The 17457-nt window shown below is 38.3% G+C and overlaps 1 protein-coding gene across 3 annotated transcripts in view; it reads left to right on the top strand.

The window, feature by feature from the left end:
- The window catches only part of LOC126248427 (TBC1 domain family member 13), a 249466-nt gene that overhangs the window by 77196 nt on the left and 154813 nt on the right, over window positions 1-17457 (top strand). For all 3 annotated transcript variants that reach the window (XR_007545487.1, XM_049949412.1, XM_049949398.1), the window contains 2 exons: window positions 1545-1701; window positions 9722-9920. Coding sequence is in view for 2 of the 3 variants with exons in the window: in XM_049949412.1 (XP_049805369.1) it covers window positions 1545-1701; window positions 9722-9920 (356 nt within the window). In the remaining variant the exon portion in view is untranslated. The remainder of the gene's footprint in view (window positions 1-1544; window positions 1702-9721; window positions 9921-17457) is intronic.

Below are 17457 nucleotides of genomic sequence, written 5' to 3'. Positions count from 1 at the left end.
GGTGTAAGTCAACTACCCTGGCCAGCAAGATCTCCGGATCTGCCCCCCATTGAGCATATTTGGGACTGGATGAAGCGTCGTCTCACGCGGTCTGCACGTCCAGCACGAACGCTGGTCCAACTGGGGCGCCAGGTGGAAATGGCATGGCAAGCCGTTCCACAGGACTACATCCAGCATCTCTACGATCGTCTCCATGGGAGAATAGCAGCCTGCATTGCTGCAAAAGGGTGATATACACTGTACTAGTGCCGACATTGTGCATGCTCTGTTGCCTGTGTCTATGTGCCTGTGGTTCTGTCAGTGTGATCATGTGATGTATCTGACCCCAGGAATGTGTCAATAAAGTTTCCCCTTCCTGGGACAATGAATTCACGGTGTTCTTATTTCAATTTCCGGGAGTGTATGTGTGGAGCAATGCTGATCACTCTCACTATGTTCTTTTAGTTGGTACTGCATGGTGTATCACTTATTTTGCACCATCTGTATATTTCTTTTGTCTTATTGTGTGTGGAGTCACAAGAGGCTTATTTCTATTATTGTTCAGAGGTTCGTGAATGGAAACTACAGATAGGAATATCAACAATGTAGGAAAAGATAGATAGCTACTTACCATAAAGAAGACTGTTAAGTTGCAGACAGGCACAATTAAAAGACACTTACATAAAGCTTTTGACCACAGCTCCACCAGCAAAAGAGAAACATACACCATTCATACACACAATCAAGCACACCTCATGCACATGTCTGCCAATTCTGGTAGCTTGGACCAGAGCTGCCAGAGTTGCTGGAACATAGCGGTTATGTGTTAATGAGATGTACTTACTTGTGTGCATGAATGGTGTGTGTTTCTCCTTTGCTGGTGGAGGCTGTGGCCAAAAGCTTTATGTAAGTGTCTTTTAATTGTGCCTGTCTGCAACTTAACATGTCTTCTTAATAGTAAGTATCATCTATCTTTTTCTCCATTGTTGGTTTATGAAAAAGTTGGGTCGGTTTAATATATTACTTGGTTACTACAGCACCAAATGTTTACTGACTTGATTTTGCAAGTGAACAAATAAATTAGTCACATAAATGGAATTCTAAAAATACCAAACTGCTCATATTTTGGTAACCAAACACTGAATGCAGGGCAAGCATACCAAACAGTTCTGTAAAACACAATACCTGGCAACCAAAGTGATTATGCAAATCAACTATTCAGTGAAAAGAAGCTGTGGATAATTTGAAGGGCAGTCAGTAATTTAAGATAGGCATGACTAGTGTCTTTGACAGATAACATCTACTCAATAATTACTCAGACTCATAACTCAGCTATTAATTTTATGAGATATTACAGTGTGCTGGGTTTTGCATTAGATCACAGAGCACTTGAAATTCAGTGAGATGTACAGATAAATTTTCCAAAACCTATGGGTCAACAAACATGAGTCCTGTTTGATTATACAAACCTGATACAATTGTTAAGAATGTTTCTCCAAATATTTCAAAAATGTGCTTTGAGTAATTTAATTTTTATAATACTTGTGGCCTTTTCTCACTTCTAGGAGGCTATGTCCTGATATATCATTTTTCCAACAAGCCACTGATTTTCCATGTCAGCAAGTAGTTCATAGTAAAGGCGTAAAACGCCTTCATAGAAGAGTTCAACATACAGTGTTAAAATCTGCAAATGTCGAGAGGAAAGGCCTTGGAATTACAAAGGTGTGTATTCAAAATACCATTATCTCTCTCTCTCTCTCTCTCTCTCTCTCTCTCTCTCTCTCTCTCTCTCTCTCCCCCCCCCCCTCCCCCCCCTCACTCCCTCCCTCTCACTCAAGAGTGTGCGTGCGCGCGTGTGCATGTGTGCGAGTGCGTGCGCTCGTGTGCGCGTACGCGTAGGCCCGTGCGCACATGTGCGGGTGGGGGGGGGGGGGGGGATGGTTGAAATAGCTCTGAGCACTATGGGACTTAACATCTGTGGTCATCAGTCCCCGGGAGTGGGGAGCAACACACTTTGGTCTGATTCCTCATTTGATATTGGGGGGAAAAAGGTAAGTCTTTCCGCTCCCGGGATTGGAATGACTCCTTACCCTCTCCCTCAAAACCCACCGCCTTTTGTCTTTCCCTCTCCTTCCCTCTTTCCTGATGAAGCAACCGTGGGTTGCGAAAGCTAAAGTTTGATGTGTGTGTGTGTGTGTGTGTGTGTGTGTGTGTGTGTGTGTGTGTTTGTGTTTGTGTGTCTATCAACATACCAATGTTTTCGTTTGTTAAGTTACATCATCTTTTTTTTAGATATATTTTTTCGTTGATAGAGACAGTAAAAAACACACAAACACACACACAAATTTCAAGCTTTCGCAACCCAAGGTTGCTTCATCAGGAAAGAGGGAAGGAGAGGGAAAGATGAAAGGATGTGGGTTTTAGGGAGAGGGTAAGGAGTCATTCCAATCCCAGGACCAGAAAGACTTACCTTAGGGGGAAAACAGGACAGGTATACACTCTCTCACACACACACACATATCCATCCGCACATATACAGACACAGGCAGACATATGTAAATGTCATGAGTTTGCCCCCTAAGGTAAGTCTTTCCGCTCCCTGGATTGGAATGACTCCTTACCATCTCCCTGAAAACCCACATCCTTTCGTCTTTCCCTCTCCTTCCCCCTCTTTCTTGATGAGGCAACAGTTTGTTGCGAAAGCTTGAATTTTGTGTGTATGTTTGTGTTTGTTTGTGTGTCTGTCGACGTGCCAGCACCTTCATTTGGTAAGTCACATCATCTTTATATATATAATAGAGGGAAACATTCCGCGTAGGAAAAATATATCTAAAAACAAAGATGATGTGACTTACCAAATGAAAGTGCTGGCAGGTCGACAGACACACAAACAAACACAAACATACACACAGAATTCAAGCTTTCGCAACGAACTGTTGCCTCATCAGGAAAGAGGGAAGGAGAGGGAAAGACAAAAGGATGCGGGCTTTAAGGGAGAGGACAAGGAGCCACCCCAATCCCGGGAGCGGAAGGACCTACCCTAGGGGGAAAAAAGGACGGGTATACACCCGCACACACACACATATCCATCCACACATATGGTGGATGGACATGCGAGCGCGCGCGAGCGCACACACGCCCCCCCCCCCCCCCCAACGCAAGCCCCCCCACCCCCGGGACCGGAACGACCCCCCCCCCCCCAAAAACCCACATCCCCCCCCCCCCACCCGACGAGGCAACAGTCCGCCGCGAAAGCCCGAATTCCGCGTGCGTGCCCGTGCCTGCCCGTGCGCCCAACGACCCGCCAGCGCCCCCGCCCGGCAAGCCACACCATCCCCATCCCCAGACACACCCCTCCCACATGGAATTGAATTCCTCCCTCCACTATATATATATATATATATATATATATATATATATATATATATATATATATATATATATATATATATATATAAACAAAGATGACGCCACCTACCGAACGAAAGCGCCGGCAGGCCGATAGACACACAAACAAACACAAACACACACACAAAACCCAAGCCCCCGCAACAAACTGCCGCCCCATCAGGAAAGAGGGGAAGGAGAGGGAAAGACGAAAGGATGTGGGTTTTAAGGGAGAGGGTAAGGAGTCATTCCAATCCCAGGAGCGGAAAGACTTACCTTAGGGGGAAAAAAGGACAGGTATACACTCGCGCGCACACACACACACACACACACATACACACACACACACACACACACACACACACACACACACATATCCATCCACACATATACAGACACAAGCAGACATATTTAAAGACAAAGAGTTTGGGCAGAGATGTCAGTCGAGGCGGAAGTGAAGAGGCAAAGATGATGTTGAATGACAGGTGAGGTATGAGTGGCGGCAACTTGAAATTAGCGGAGATTGAGTCCTGGTGGGTAACGGTAAGAGAGGATATATTGAAGAGCAAGTTCCCATCTCCGGAGTTCGGATAGGTTGGTGTTGGTGGGAAGTATCCAGATAACCCGGACGGTGTAACACTGCCAAGATGTGCTGGCCGTGCACCAAGGCATGTTTAGCCACAGGGTGATCCTCATTACCAACAAACACTGTCTGCCTGTGTCCATTCATGCGAATGGACTGTTTGTTGCTGGTCATTCCCACATAAAATGCATCACAGTGTTGGCAGGTCAGTTGGTAAATCACGTGGGTGCTTTCACATGTGGCTCTGCCTTTGATCATGTACACCTTCCGGGTTACAGGACTGGAGTAGGGGGTGGTGGGAGGGTGCATGGGACAGGTTTTACACCGGGGGTGGTTACAAGGATAGGAGCCAGAGGGTAGGGAAGGTGGTTTGGGGATTTCATAGGGATGAACTAACAGGTTACGAAGGTTAGGTGGACGGCGGAAAGACACTCTTGGTGGAGTGGGGAGGATTTCATGAAGGATGGATCTCATTTCAGGGCAGGATTTGAGGAAGTCGTTCCGGTCCCGGGGGTGGGGGGGCTTGCCTGGGGGGGGGGGGGGGGGGGAGGGGTGGGTGTGCGCTCGCGCGCGCACGCATGTCCATCCACCATATGTGTGGATGGATATGTGTGTGTGCGGTTGTATACCCGTCCTTTTTTCCCCCTAGGGTAGGTCTTTCTGCTCCCGGGATTGGGGTGGCTCCTTGCCCTCTCCCTTAAAGCCCGCATCATTTCGTCTTTCCCTCTCCTTCCCTCCTTCCCTCTTTCCTGATGAGGCAATAGTTTGTTGCGAAAGCTTGAAATTTGTGTGTGTGTTTGTGTGTCTATCGACCTGCCAATGCTTTCGTTCGGTAAGTCACATCATCTTTGTTTTTAGATATATTTTTCCCACGTGGAATGTTTCCCAAAAACAAAGATGATGTGACTTACCAAATGAAAGTGCTGGCAGGTCGACAGAGACACAAACAAACACAAACATACACACAAAATTCAAGCTTTCGCAACAAACTGTTGCCTCATCAGGAAAGAGGGAAGGAGAACATATATGTTTCAACACATTTTGTCACAGCTTGAAGAAATTAGTGAGGTGAAAGGATTATAGAAAAAGAAAGTAATAGATATCTAGTGGACTTCACTGTCTCACCATGCTTCAACCATTCCACCATGCCTCTACAGGACATTTGATATAATTTGTGCTTCATTGTTTTATAGTTATACTGATGAGCCAAAACATTATGACCATCCACGTACTAACAATCCTGGGTGCCTCATTGTAGCCAGTTATTGTGCTTCCATTGGAAGAATTTTGGAATGCAGTAAAGCAGCGAAATGTGCATGACATGAATACACAATCATTGCTAGATTTCTGGAGGTATGTGGCACCAGATGTCTATACAAGGATCACACAGGTGACAGGCCAGTGGTTTGTGAAGGTGCAGCTGGTCCCTGATAACATCCCAGATGTGTTAAATCAGGTTGAGATCTGGTGAATTTTTTTGCTAAGACATCAATGTGAGTGCACTACCATGCTTCTCAAACCACTGTATTTCGATTCTGGTCTTGTGACATCCTGCAGGAAGATGCCATTGCTGTTGGGAAAGACATCAGTTATGAGGGGATCCAAGTGGTCCACAGTAATGTTCATGTAGTTGGAAGCTGTCATGGTGACTTAATTCACTACTGCAGATCCCATGCAAGCCTGTGTGAATATCCACAGTAGCTGAATACTCCCCTCACCCACCTGTGTCTGTTGCAAAGTGCACATTTAGAGCAATTGTTTGCTTGGATGGTGATGTATCTGGACACTACTATTGACCAGGTGTAACAAGAGATTTGGCTCATTGACTAAGAACACATTTCCATTGATCCACAGTCTGATGTCATTGTGTCAACATAAGGACACATAGGGGCAGTCTGCTGCAGAGTCCTCTTATCAATAAGACACACTGAATGGTGTGCTCCAGAAGACTTGTACCTGCAGCAGCTTAATATTCTGTCATCAGATCTGTCACAGATCACCATCTATCCCACTTTACAAAATGGGCAAGCCTTCAACCTCCACATTCTATGTTGACGTTTGGATGTCCAACACCTTGTCACTGGCTCATAGTTTCACAGTACTTGAGTCACTTTCCAGAGTTGTTTATGACAGTAACATGTGAACAGCCAAACGTGTTTGCTGTTTCTAAGATACTTGGTCCCAGATGCCAGGCCATAAGAATATGCCCTTTTTGAGAATCATTTATGTCAGTGTATTTCTCCATTTTCAATCAGTGTTACTATTAGACTGATTCCCCATCTGTCTCTGTCACGCTTATGTACTTTCCCTGCCATCTCATGTACCCGCAATGCCTCTAGGTGACATTCAATCTCGTGGTGGGCAGTGGTCATAGTGTGTTGGCTTGTCTTTGTAGTTGTCCTTTAATTGAATTGCTATTAATATTATATAATTAGCTATACGTGTGCATGCATGAGGAAATGCAACAAAGTGATGCATCTCCACTTGATTGTATATTGTTTGTAAAGTAAATCATTAATTTTTTTAAAATTTTTTTTTCGTATTAATTTTTCACAGCAGTTAACTAGTAAATATCAAAAATATTTTGCAGGCTGTGTTTTTCTATCTCTAATTGTTAATAGAAATATTTATATTTTGTTGTCACCTGTAGTGTAGCTAGTTTTGCTAAGGAAGATTTATTTTACACAAGAAGTTGATACTTAAATTTTTGTAATCCCCGTACTCTAAAAATAAAACTTCACTATTAAAATATTTGCAGAAACATTGCCCTATGCCAGTTTACAACAACTTACCAAGTTTCCTGGTGCATTTGATTTTACCTCATATTCAATAATTTATAGGTTTTTAATTGAAAGATTTTACAGTTTTTAGGAAAACATATTAACAAATACTGATTAAATTCCATTAAAAAAGTAAGAGCTTATATTAATTAATATTTAAACTAAAATATGAATTACTTAGATGCACAAGGTTAAATTGGTTGACTTTCTCATCTTACCAGAAAAAATTAAATTAATGTAAATGTGTGAAATGACCTTATTCCAGTAATTTTTGCAGTGTATTGGTATAAATGCACTTCAGTTTAGTTATTATAAAGTATAAATAATTACAGCAAATAAAGCACAGTTTGTAATGGGCTCACAGCATTTGGGTCCATGAGTAGCACTAATCACCCAGTGTACTGTAATTGATTAAGATTTGGTAAAAGCCTTTGTGATATCGTCAATAAAAATTTTGCATAAGAATTACGTGCTAGGAAATTAATATTTTTACATGAGTTATAGCTGTTTCTTTGCGGTAAACTTCAGGTAATCATCTATCTCTGCGCTTATTGTTGAATAAATATTGTTAAAAGATGAATGTTATTTTACGATGATTTTATTATTTATGAAAACTTTTATCATGAACTGTGAAGTTTATAGAAATGATGTAATTCCATCAGTAATTGAATAGTTAACATCATTACATTAATTAAAAGGAACAGTAAAATGTTGGAAGATGATAGAAATTAGCCCGAAATAAATGAACTAACTAGAGCTGTGTTGTAGAAGAGTAAACTAGAGAGCATAGGAAGGTCAGATAAAATTGTTCTGAATTATGTGTAAAAAAATAAAATATGCCTCTGGGAAAGCAGTACCCTATGAGCCATTTATCTTATGACTAATGTATCTATTTTGGACTTGTTGACATTAAAAAATATGCTTCTCAGAAAGTAATTAAAATGTTTAAGGAAAAAGTAAGAGAGGCAAGTTAGGCAACTGATGGAACACATCCAGTTTGTGTAGATACCTGTTCTGACACCATGGATTGTAATTTTTCCATGAGGCCCCATCCCCCTCCCACCCTTAACCCCATACAATTGTTAGCTGCTAGTTTTTACCATTGTATCTTCCAGGAAATACACATATTTGCTGTATCATGATTGTTTCACATTTTTATCTTCTCTACACTGCCATTTCACAACATTTTTCTTATTTCTCTCTCATGTCTCTCCTCCCGCCCTCCACACCCCCATTAAATTATGTTGCTGGCTCTGGCATAGTGTTGTGGTTGTTCTACTTTCCTATCTTTTTCCTTGTGTATGCATGTACTCATTGGGTGTATGTGTTCAAGGCAGGGAGTGTGTTATTTTCATTTGAAAATTGCTCTAATTATTTATGTGGCTAGTAAAGCGAGCTTACCAGCATTGATTACTGTATTGAGGTTTGTTTCACAGTCATAAAATCATGTTTTTATGTGACGAAAAAGCATTTATGGAGAATCATTACGTCTGATGTTATGAGTGTCAGCTAAATTGTCACAATGATGACAGGACAATCCAGGTGGGTACAGATATTTAGGTAATTCACATAGTAAACATCAACATCTTCATTCTCACATTTGGCCACTTTTCTACATGGAAGATTTTGTTGTCATTGTTGATTAATCTGGTGTGGAGGCATTATTCAGTGATATTACCTCGTTAATTGTACATTAAATTTCCCCGTGTTTCATGTGTTTGCCTTCAACATTTGACTCTCTTCTTTTATTACCTCACATATTCTCTTCCACATTGTCCACGCATTCTTCACAAACAACCATACGTCTCCCAAACAACTGAGTGGTAGAGATTTTGCATGTTTGGTCTTCATTATTCTTTGGTCTCCTATTTTTCATGATAATCTTATTTTGTCCTCTGCAACTTTCACTTACCCAACAACAAACTTATCTTTGGAGTTCTAGTATAGTTACATATACTAACCTTTCGCTGAAATTTGTGCCCATCATATGTTAATTGGTAGTATTTTCATAACCTTTTGAAATCTGGGTAGCACCCTTTGACAACATGGCATCTTATTGCCTTATTTTTTGTCTCTTCTTTTATTATTGATGTAAATGGGAACTTTTTGTTTCCCTTAATTGACATGACTGTTCCTTATGTGTTATTGAAAATTGTCATTTTACCCTGTTATTTCATGAAACAGAATGTAATTACTTATAACAAGAAAGATTAACCAAACAGATGTCGTTAGACGAGTTCAGTAAATTTTTTCTTAATGTTCACAACTGAAATGGGATCTAGATTTTCTAAGGTTAAGTGAGCTTATCTTTATGACATCAAATCTTCTACTGCAATGTCATGTGTTACAAATGAAAAAAAAAAACACAGTTTAGAACTAAGATGAACTCATCGACAGTTTTATTTAGACTAAATTTCAACATATAATAATTTTAATATATAATCAATAACCAGCTACAATTTATTTAAATAAATACCTTGACTGGATTTGGATTTGAATAATTCATCTTTGTGCCTAATGTAGTCTTGATGGTATAGACTTAAAATTGTGACTTGTTATTGCAGCAGTGACATGGATCATGCATTTGTGTGATACAAACTACCACATTTTTGTGATCTTATGTGAGAATACAGCTTATGACTGTTAGAATGTGTGTATAACTTTCATATGTGCAGTATTTTAATTGTAAATCTTTCATAACATGTAGTGGCTTATAGGCTTATAAGGAAATGTGTTGTTTATTAGAAAAGACTAATGCTTTCTTTCCCTTCTTTCTTTGACATGCTGTCCTAGCAGCAGGTCTGTATACTTGTACAGTTATTTTTAAAATAATTTTAAGGAATTATTAATGCACATTAATCCTAATGTTGCATAAAAATGTCAGTTATTATTTTAGAAAGAAGTGTGATAGTATGTCAGGTTAATGTTTGTAATTTATTATTATAAATCTGTAAATAAACTACAAAAGTGTATCTGAATATGACATTCCCAGATAGCACTCTCCATTAAAAAAGCGCCAGAAGATTATGCACCAATGGCAGAAGGCATGGAAGCTCACTGGGAAGTAGTGGAGCGTATACTGTTTTTATATGCTAAGTTGAATCCTGGGCAAGGTTATGTTCAAGGAATGAATGAAATCATTGGCCCTATTTACTATGCATTTGCTTCCAACCCAGATGCTGAATGGAGAGGTAGGTTTCTTGTCATTTGTTTTTGAATACAGATAAATTGTAGACATGTAATAAGAGAAAGAATTTCATTTGTACAATAAAATTATAACATTCCACATATGTAGTTCACACAGCATAATCATGATTCATATGTGCTGCAAAAAGAATTTCTCTCTTATTTACTTCTGTTGTTTGTTGTTGCAACCTATTGAATATCTTTAAGAAACCACTTAAAACAAAACATTCAACAGACATTCCACAGCAGGTGTTTCATCTTGGCACATTTATTTAAAAACTGTGCAATTTGAAGTTTACTAAGGAAAAACACTACTAAACAACAATATGGGATTGTGGGTCTGCCTCGCGCAAAACATTTTTGTTATTTATTTGTTCCCAAACTAGTTTTAGTGTCTTTTTTTTCCTGTATGAACCATAATTCCTCTTATCTTTGTGGTCCCTACATGAAATGCACACTGGTGACAGTAGTCATTCTGCATTCAGTTTCAAAAGCCAGTTCTCTAAATTTTCGCAGCTGTGTTCCTTAAAAAGAATGTTGCCTTCCCTCCGGAGATTCCTATTCAAGTTCCTGAAGCACCTCCATAACACTTAAGTGTTGTTCAAACCTACCAGTAACAATTTTAGCAGCCCACATCTGAATAGCTTTGATGTCTTCCTTGAATCTGACATGGGGCAGGTCCCAGACAATTGAGAACTATTCAAGAATGGGATTGAACTAGTGCACTATATGCTATCTCCTTTACAGATGAACCACACTTTCTCAAATTCTCCCCGTATAACACAGTCGACCATTCACCTTCCCTACTGCAATCTTTACATTCCCATTCCATTTCATATTGCTTGGCAATGTTACACATAGTTATTTAATCAACCTCAAGCAGAGGTAGGTGTAGACAGGACACAACAAACTTTCAATAGGAAATTGAAAAAGAATGTAGGAAAGTCATCGAAAAGGAAGAAAGTTTTGTTGTTAGGCAGTTCTCATGCCAGAGGTGTAGGCAAACTTCTGCAGGAGGAATTAGGACCAGAATACCAGGTCACAAATTTTTTCAAACCAAGTGCTAGTCTGGATCAGGTGACAGAGGATTTAGGTTCACTCTGTAAAGGATTTACCAGGGAAGACACCGTGGTTATTGTGGGAGGGCCAGGGAACAGCATCGACAGAGATCCTGGGTACAGTATAGAGTGTGACCTGGTAAAGATTGTGTCGGCATCGAGACACACCAATGTTGAATTTGTATCTGTCCTGAGACGCCATGACCGGCCTCATTTGAGCTCTTCTGTTGGGAGAGTTAATTTGGAGTTGGAACGGCTGCTTGGGTCGGGTGCGGGGGCTCATATTGGTGTGGTTCCTGTTGATTATCTCAGTAGGTGGGACTATACCAGGCACGGCCTACATCTCAACAGGAAAGGGAAGGGGAAACTGGCTGGGGTAATAGCAAGAAATTTAAGGGGGGGAGGCACTGCCATGAATGGTAAAATACCAGTGGTTACAGGTGTTGGAGCAGCACCTTTTTTAGGATAGGTAAGACAGAAAGATGTCAAGTTCTACGAGAGGTCAGGATTGAAACAAATCTTCAGTTTAGGAAAGACATTAAACAGCACAATTCTAGCACATTGGATCACCAATCACAGCTATCAATTATAAATTTTCACCAATCACCAGAAATTTTATCTCCACCAAGTTGTACCTCAGTCCTAGGTAATTGCATTGATGAATTAAAGGCACCCAACCCAGTTGACATAATCTGCCTCTCTGAACACCGTGTGACCACTGGTATAGGAACTAGGCCTAAGCACAATGAGAAACTCAGACAGGAGAGTACTGCAAATGTTAGAATAAGGAAAGGTTCTCATAAAAGTATAATTAAAAATAATGTAAGTATATTTCATCAAAATATTGGAAGTTTAAAGAATAAAGTAGATGTGCTTCTGGTTTGTTTAGAAGGTTTAGAAGCTGAGAATGAAATAGATATACTATGCCTGTCTGAGCATCACATTGTTACTGATATGGATAAGGTAAATGTAAGTGGATATAAGCTCTCTGCACATGTAATGAGAGAAAATATGGAGAAAGGAGGAGTTGCCATATATGTCAAAAGTTATCATTGTGCAAAAAGTATAGAAACAAAAAAATTTTGTGTAGAGAAACATATAGAAGCATGTGCCTGTGAGCTTAAATTAAATAAAGGCACATTTATAATTGTAACTGTATATAGGTCCCCATCAGGAAATTTTCATCTATTTCTGAAAAATTTGGACTCCTTGTTGTGCTATCTGTCAGACAGGAGGAAGCAAATTATTATTTGTGGGGACTTCAATGTACATTCTCTGAAAGAGGGTAATAGGAAAAATGACCTTGAAGTATTACTCGGTTCTTTCAATTCGACACCCGTTATTGATTTTCCTACTCGGGTGGTAAAGGATAGCAACTCACCGATAGATAACTTCTTTATAGACCAAGATAAGTTTAACCAGATAAATGCTCAGCCTGTTGAGAATGGTCTCTCTGATCATGGTGCACAGCTAGTTACAATATATGACATAGCTCCATTCAGCAATACTAAACAGTCCTCCTAAGTAGTACGTTCAGTCAACGATTTAACAATTGCAAATTTCAGGGAAAGCCTACAGCAGTTAGACTGGGATGAGGTGTACCGTGAACCTGATGCCAATTTAAAATATAATTTATTTCATGACATTTTTGTAAATGCATTTGAAAACTGCTTCCCCAAGAAAATAGCTAAATATACTCGTAAGAAACCTTGTAACAAACCATGGCTTACTAAGGGTATAAAAATATCTTGTAACCGGAAAAGGGAAATGTATCTGACAGCAAGAAAGAGTAGTGACCCAGAAACTATCAAAAATTATAAAAACTACTGTGTTATATTAAGAAAAGTTATTAAAAAATCCAGGAGTATGTGTATCATGTCTGAAATCAACAACTCTGATAATAAAATTAAAACAATTTGGAATATTATTAAAAGAGAAACAGGTCAACCAAGAGCAGAGGAAGACAGTATTACTATCAAATTGAATGAAAACTTTACGAACAAAAAGTCAGAAGTTGAAAATATTTTTAATAATCATTTTCTAAACGTTGTGGATATAGTAGGATCCAGGTGTTCATTAGAAGATGCTAGGCTGTTAATGGAAGAGGCCATACCTATGCAATTTGATACAATTGAAATCTCACCCACTTCTCCCTCTGAAATTAGGAAAATAATAAACTTGCTTAAAAGCAAAAACTCACATGGAATTGATGGCATTTCCAGCAAAATACTAAAAGCTTGTTCTCAACAGATAAGTAAGATTCTCAGCCACCTGTGTAATAGCTCTCTGGAACAGGGCATTTTCCCTGATAGACTGAAATATGCTATTGTTATACCTTTGCATAAAAAGGGGGATAGATCTGATGTCAACAATTACCGTCCAATCTCCCTTCTAACAGCTTTATCCAAAATTTTTGAGAAAGTAATGTATTCAAGAGTAGCTTCACATATCTGTAAAAATGAAGTACTAACAAAATGTCAGTTTGGTTTCCAGAAAGGTTTTTCAACAGAAAATGCCATATATGCTTTCACCAGTCAAATTTTGAATGATCTGAATAACCAAACACCACCCATTGGGATTTTTTGTGATCTCTCAAGGGCTTTTGATTGTGTAAATCATGAAATTCTGCTAGACAAGCTCAAGTATTGTGGCATGAGTGGGACAGTGCACAAATGGTTTAATTCGTACCTAACTGGAAGAGTGCAGAAAGTTGAAATAAATAGGTCTCGTAACATGCAAAGATCAGCACATTCCTCAAACTGGGGAACTATCAAGAATGGGGTTCCACAAGGGTCAGTCTTGGGTCCTTTGTTGTTCTTATTATATATTAATGACTTGCCATTCTATATTCATGAAGAGGCAAAGTTAGTTCTCTTTGCTGATGATACAAGTATAGTAATCACACCTGACAAACAAGAATTAACTGATGAAATTATCAATACTGTCTTTCAGAAAATTACTAAGTGGTTCCTTGTAAACGGACTCTCACTGAATTTTGATAAGACACAGTACATACAGTTCCGTACAGTGAATGGTATGACGCCATTAATAAATATAGACCTTAATCAGAAGCATATAGCTAAGGTAGAATATTGCAAATTTTTAGGTGTGTCCATTGATGAGAGATTAAATTGGAAGAAACACATTGATGATCTGCTGAAACGTTTGAGTTCGGCTACTTATGCAATAAGGGTCATTGCAAATTTTGGTGATAAACATCTTGGTAAATTAGCTTACTACGCCTATTTTCACTCATTGCTTTCATATGGCATCATATTTTGGGGTAATTCATCACTGAGGAATAAAGTATTTATTGCACAAAAGCGTGTAATCAGAATAATAGTTGGAGTCCACCCAAGATCATCCTGCAGACATTTATTTAAGGATCTAGGGATATTCACAGTAGCTTCTCAGTATATATACTCTCTTATGAAATTTGTTATTAACAACCAAACCCAATTCAAAAGTAATAGCAGTGTGCATAACTACAATACTAGGAGAAAGGATGATCTTCACTATTCAAGATTAAATCTAACTTTGGCACAGAAAGGGGTGAATTATACTGGCACTAAAGTCTTTGGTCACTTACCAAATAGTATCAAAAGTCTGACAGATAACCAACAAGTATTTAAGAAGAAATTAAAAGAATTTCTGAATGACAACTCCTTCTACTCCATAGAGGAATTTTTAGATATAAATTTAAAAAAAATTAAAAAAATAAAAATAAAAAATAAAGAAAAACAAAAAAACACAATAAAATAAAGTTGTTATATTAACTTAAGTATGTTGTTAAATTAACCTAATTATGTCATGTATTGGAAAATTCGACTCGTCCCACATCATTACGAAATATTGTATTCATGATCCATGGAACTAGTATTACTCTAATCTAATCTAATCAACATGACTCTGTGAAGCAGCACACTACTAATGCCGTATTAGAACACTGTGGGTTGCAATGACTGCAATTAAAATGAAATGGAATTACATAAGTTGCATACTAGATAAGCAAATAAATGATATACGGGCTAAGGAATTTCTTTATTAGAGACCAATAGATATCAAAAGATGAGATGAAAATTTTATGAAAGATGGATGGATGAAATTAAAAAACATGAAGGAGCAACTGGAAGACTACAATGTATGTAAAAGTCTCGAGGAGCTCTTCCTTCACCAGTGGATATCAAATGGTGGTGGTTGCTGATGCTGATGCTGATTATGATGATGATGGTCAATAGTTGTGTGCAGCATTGGTTTCACGGTAGTAAATTGGAATCTTTACTTGCTGAATTAGAACAAAAACGTAGAATATATTTTTCACAGAATACAAAATTCGTGTTTAAGACATACAAAAAAACATATTGTAGATTTGTGAATATTGCTTTGAGCAGTGTTTTGACAACTGACTCATGAAGGCAATTTCTTAAACTGTTCGTAACTAAAAAACATACACTTTTGACTCAGTTACACAGAAGAGAGAATTAGTGACTAGTGATTGCTATCACATCAGTGACTATAGGTGTTAAAAGGAATTTAAGAAAGATAGGAAGATATTTTTACATTAAAAATGTGATAGGGAACAGATTGCATCAAGGGGTAAAGTTCAAAAATATTTTACAGTATATGTTATACATGATGTACTGTACTAGCTTCAATAACCATTTTAGGAAGTTGCTACAAAAGCAGAGAAAGCTCAACAACAAATATAAGTGAAACTTTGCTAACAAACAAAAACTGAATGAAAGCAAAACAAGTGTAAGGAGAGTGTCCTTTATCTTTGAGAGTAAAATTGTGCCATCTTGTAACAGAAAAATACTGAGAAGTTTTTGTGTTACATACATACAGTAACAAGATCCTATCATCCACCTATTACTCAACAATGTCCCGGCACCAAAATGAAAGTAATCAGACAGAAAGTTGAAATGCTGAATTTGGTTTTCCAAAATTGTTTTATAGCAGGAGATGAAAATACAGTCCCTCATTTTAATTACTGCATGATCATTGTGTTGGCATGTAATAAAATAAGAGATTGTGCAATGGAAAATTACTCAACAAAGGAATAGCATCTGAGCCTGATGACTTATGTGTATGATTAAACACAAATTAGGGAAAGAGCTGTCTCCTATTTTAGTGTCAGTTACTCAAAGGTGCTTATACCCTTGAAGGCTTCCAAGCAAGTGGAAAAAAATGCAGATAATTCCAGTTGTGAAGGAGAATTGTTATAGAATTATGGAACATATTTTATGACCGTATTGTAAAATGGAATCTTCTTTATAGAAATTAACAAGGATTCCACCAATAAAGATCTTGCGAATTTCAGCTTACTCAGTTCATTCCCAAGGTCCTGAAGGTTATAGACAGTGGCACCCAGGCAGGTGCTGCATTCTTTGACTTCCATAAAATGTTTTATAAGTTTCTGCACTGTCACTTCGTGAGCAAAATATAAGCTTATGTTGTATTAGACCAACTTCATAACTGGATTTGGGACTTCCTACCAGATAAAGCTCAACACATCTTTCTTAATGGGGGCAAAACTGTCATATATAAAAGTAATTTCATGAGTACCCCAAGGAAGTATTAGGAGGTCATGGAGGTCATAACTGTTCATGAGGTATAGAAGTTTATTGTGAATAATTTTGGAAGCTCTGTTAGACTAATCTTAGATGAAGCTGTTATACATAAGTAACCTGCAACATTAGAAACTGTAACAAGATGCAAGACAACCTGCAGAGGATCAGTAAGGATCTGTAATTGGCACAGACTCTGTCAGTTGCCACTCAACATAAATAAATGCAATATATTGCACATAAATACAGAGAAAGGCCCATTACTGTTCAATTACACCTTTAGCTGTAACTCATTGGGAACAGTAATAACTGTAAGATATCTGGTGGTAAGCATCTGGAGTAACTTACAATGAAATGACCACAAAAATTAGTTGTAGAAAAAGCAAATGGCAGGCTGAGATTCATGGGAACAGTACCTAGAAATGAGACAAAGTGGTAGATGAGTTTTCTGTTTGGACAACAAAATAAATGGGAATGCCTGAAGTAGAGGGAATGTAAAATGCAGACTGACAATAGCAAGAAAAGTTTTCCTGTAAAAGAGAAATATTTTAACATGGAGTTTAAATTTAACTGCTATGAAGCGTTACCTGAAAGTACTTATCCAGAGTGTCAAAGTGAAATTTATGTGATAAACAGGACAGGCAAGAAGAGAAGAAAAGCTTTCGTTATGCAGGGCTATAGAAAAAATGTTGGAGATTGTATGGGTAGATAGGATAAATAATGAAGAGATACTACTGAAACAAATTGAGAAGAAAAGAAAAGTATGGCACAGCTTGACTAAAAGAAGGGATCACTTGGTAGAACATATCCTGAAACATCAATGAATCATTAAAATGCTAATGTAGAGAAGTGTGTGAATTCAAAATCATGGAAGGAGAGCAAGGCTTAACTACAGTAAGTAGGTTCACATGGATGTA

This window comes from Schistocerca nitens, chromosome 1 (genome assembly GCF_023898315.1).
Source record: "Schistocerca nitens isolate TAMUIC-IGC-003100 chromosome 1, iqSchNite1.1, whole genome shotgun sequence".
Taxonomy (NCBI): Eukaryota; Metazoa; Arthropoda; class Insecta; order Orthoptera; family Acrididae; genus Schistocerca; species Schistocerca nitens.
Note: the sequence above shows the minus strand (reverse complement) of the source record. Positions and strands in the feature narration are given on the sequence as shown.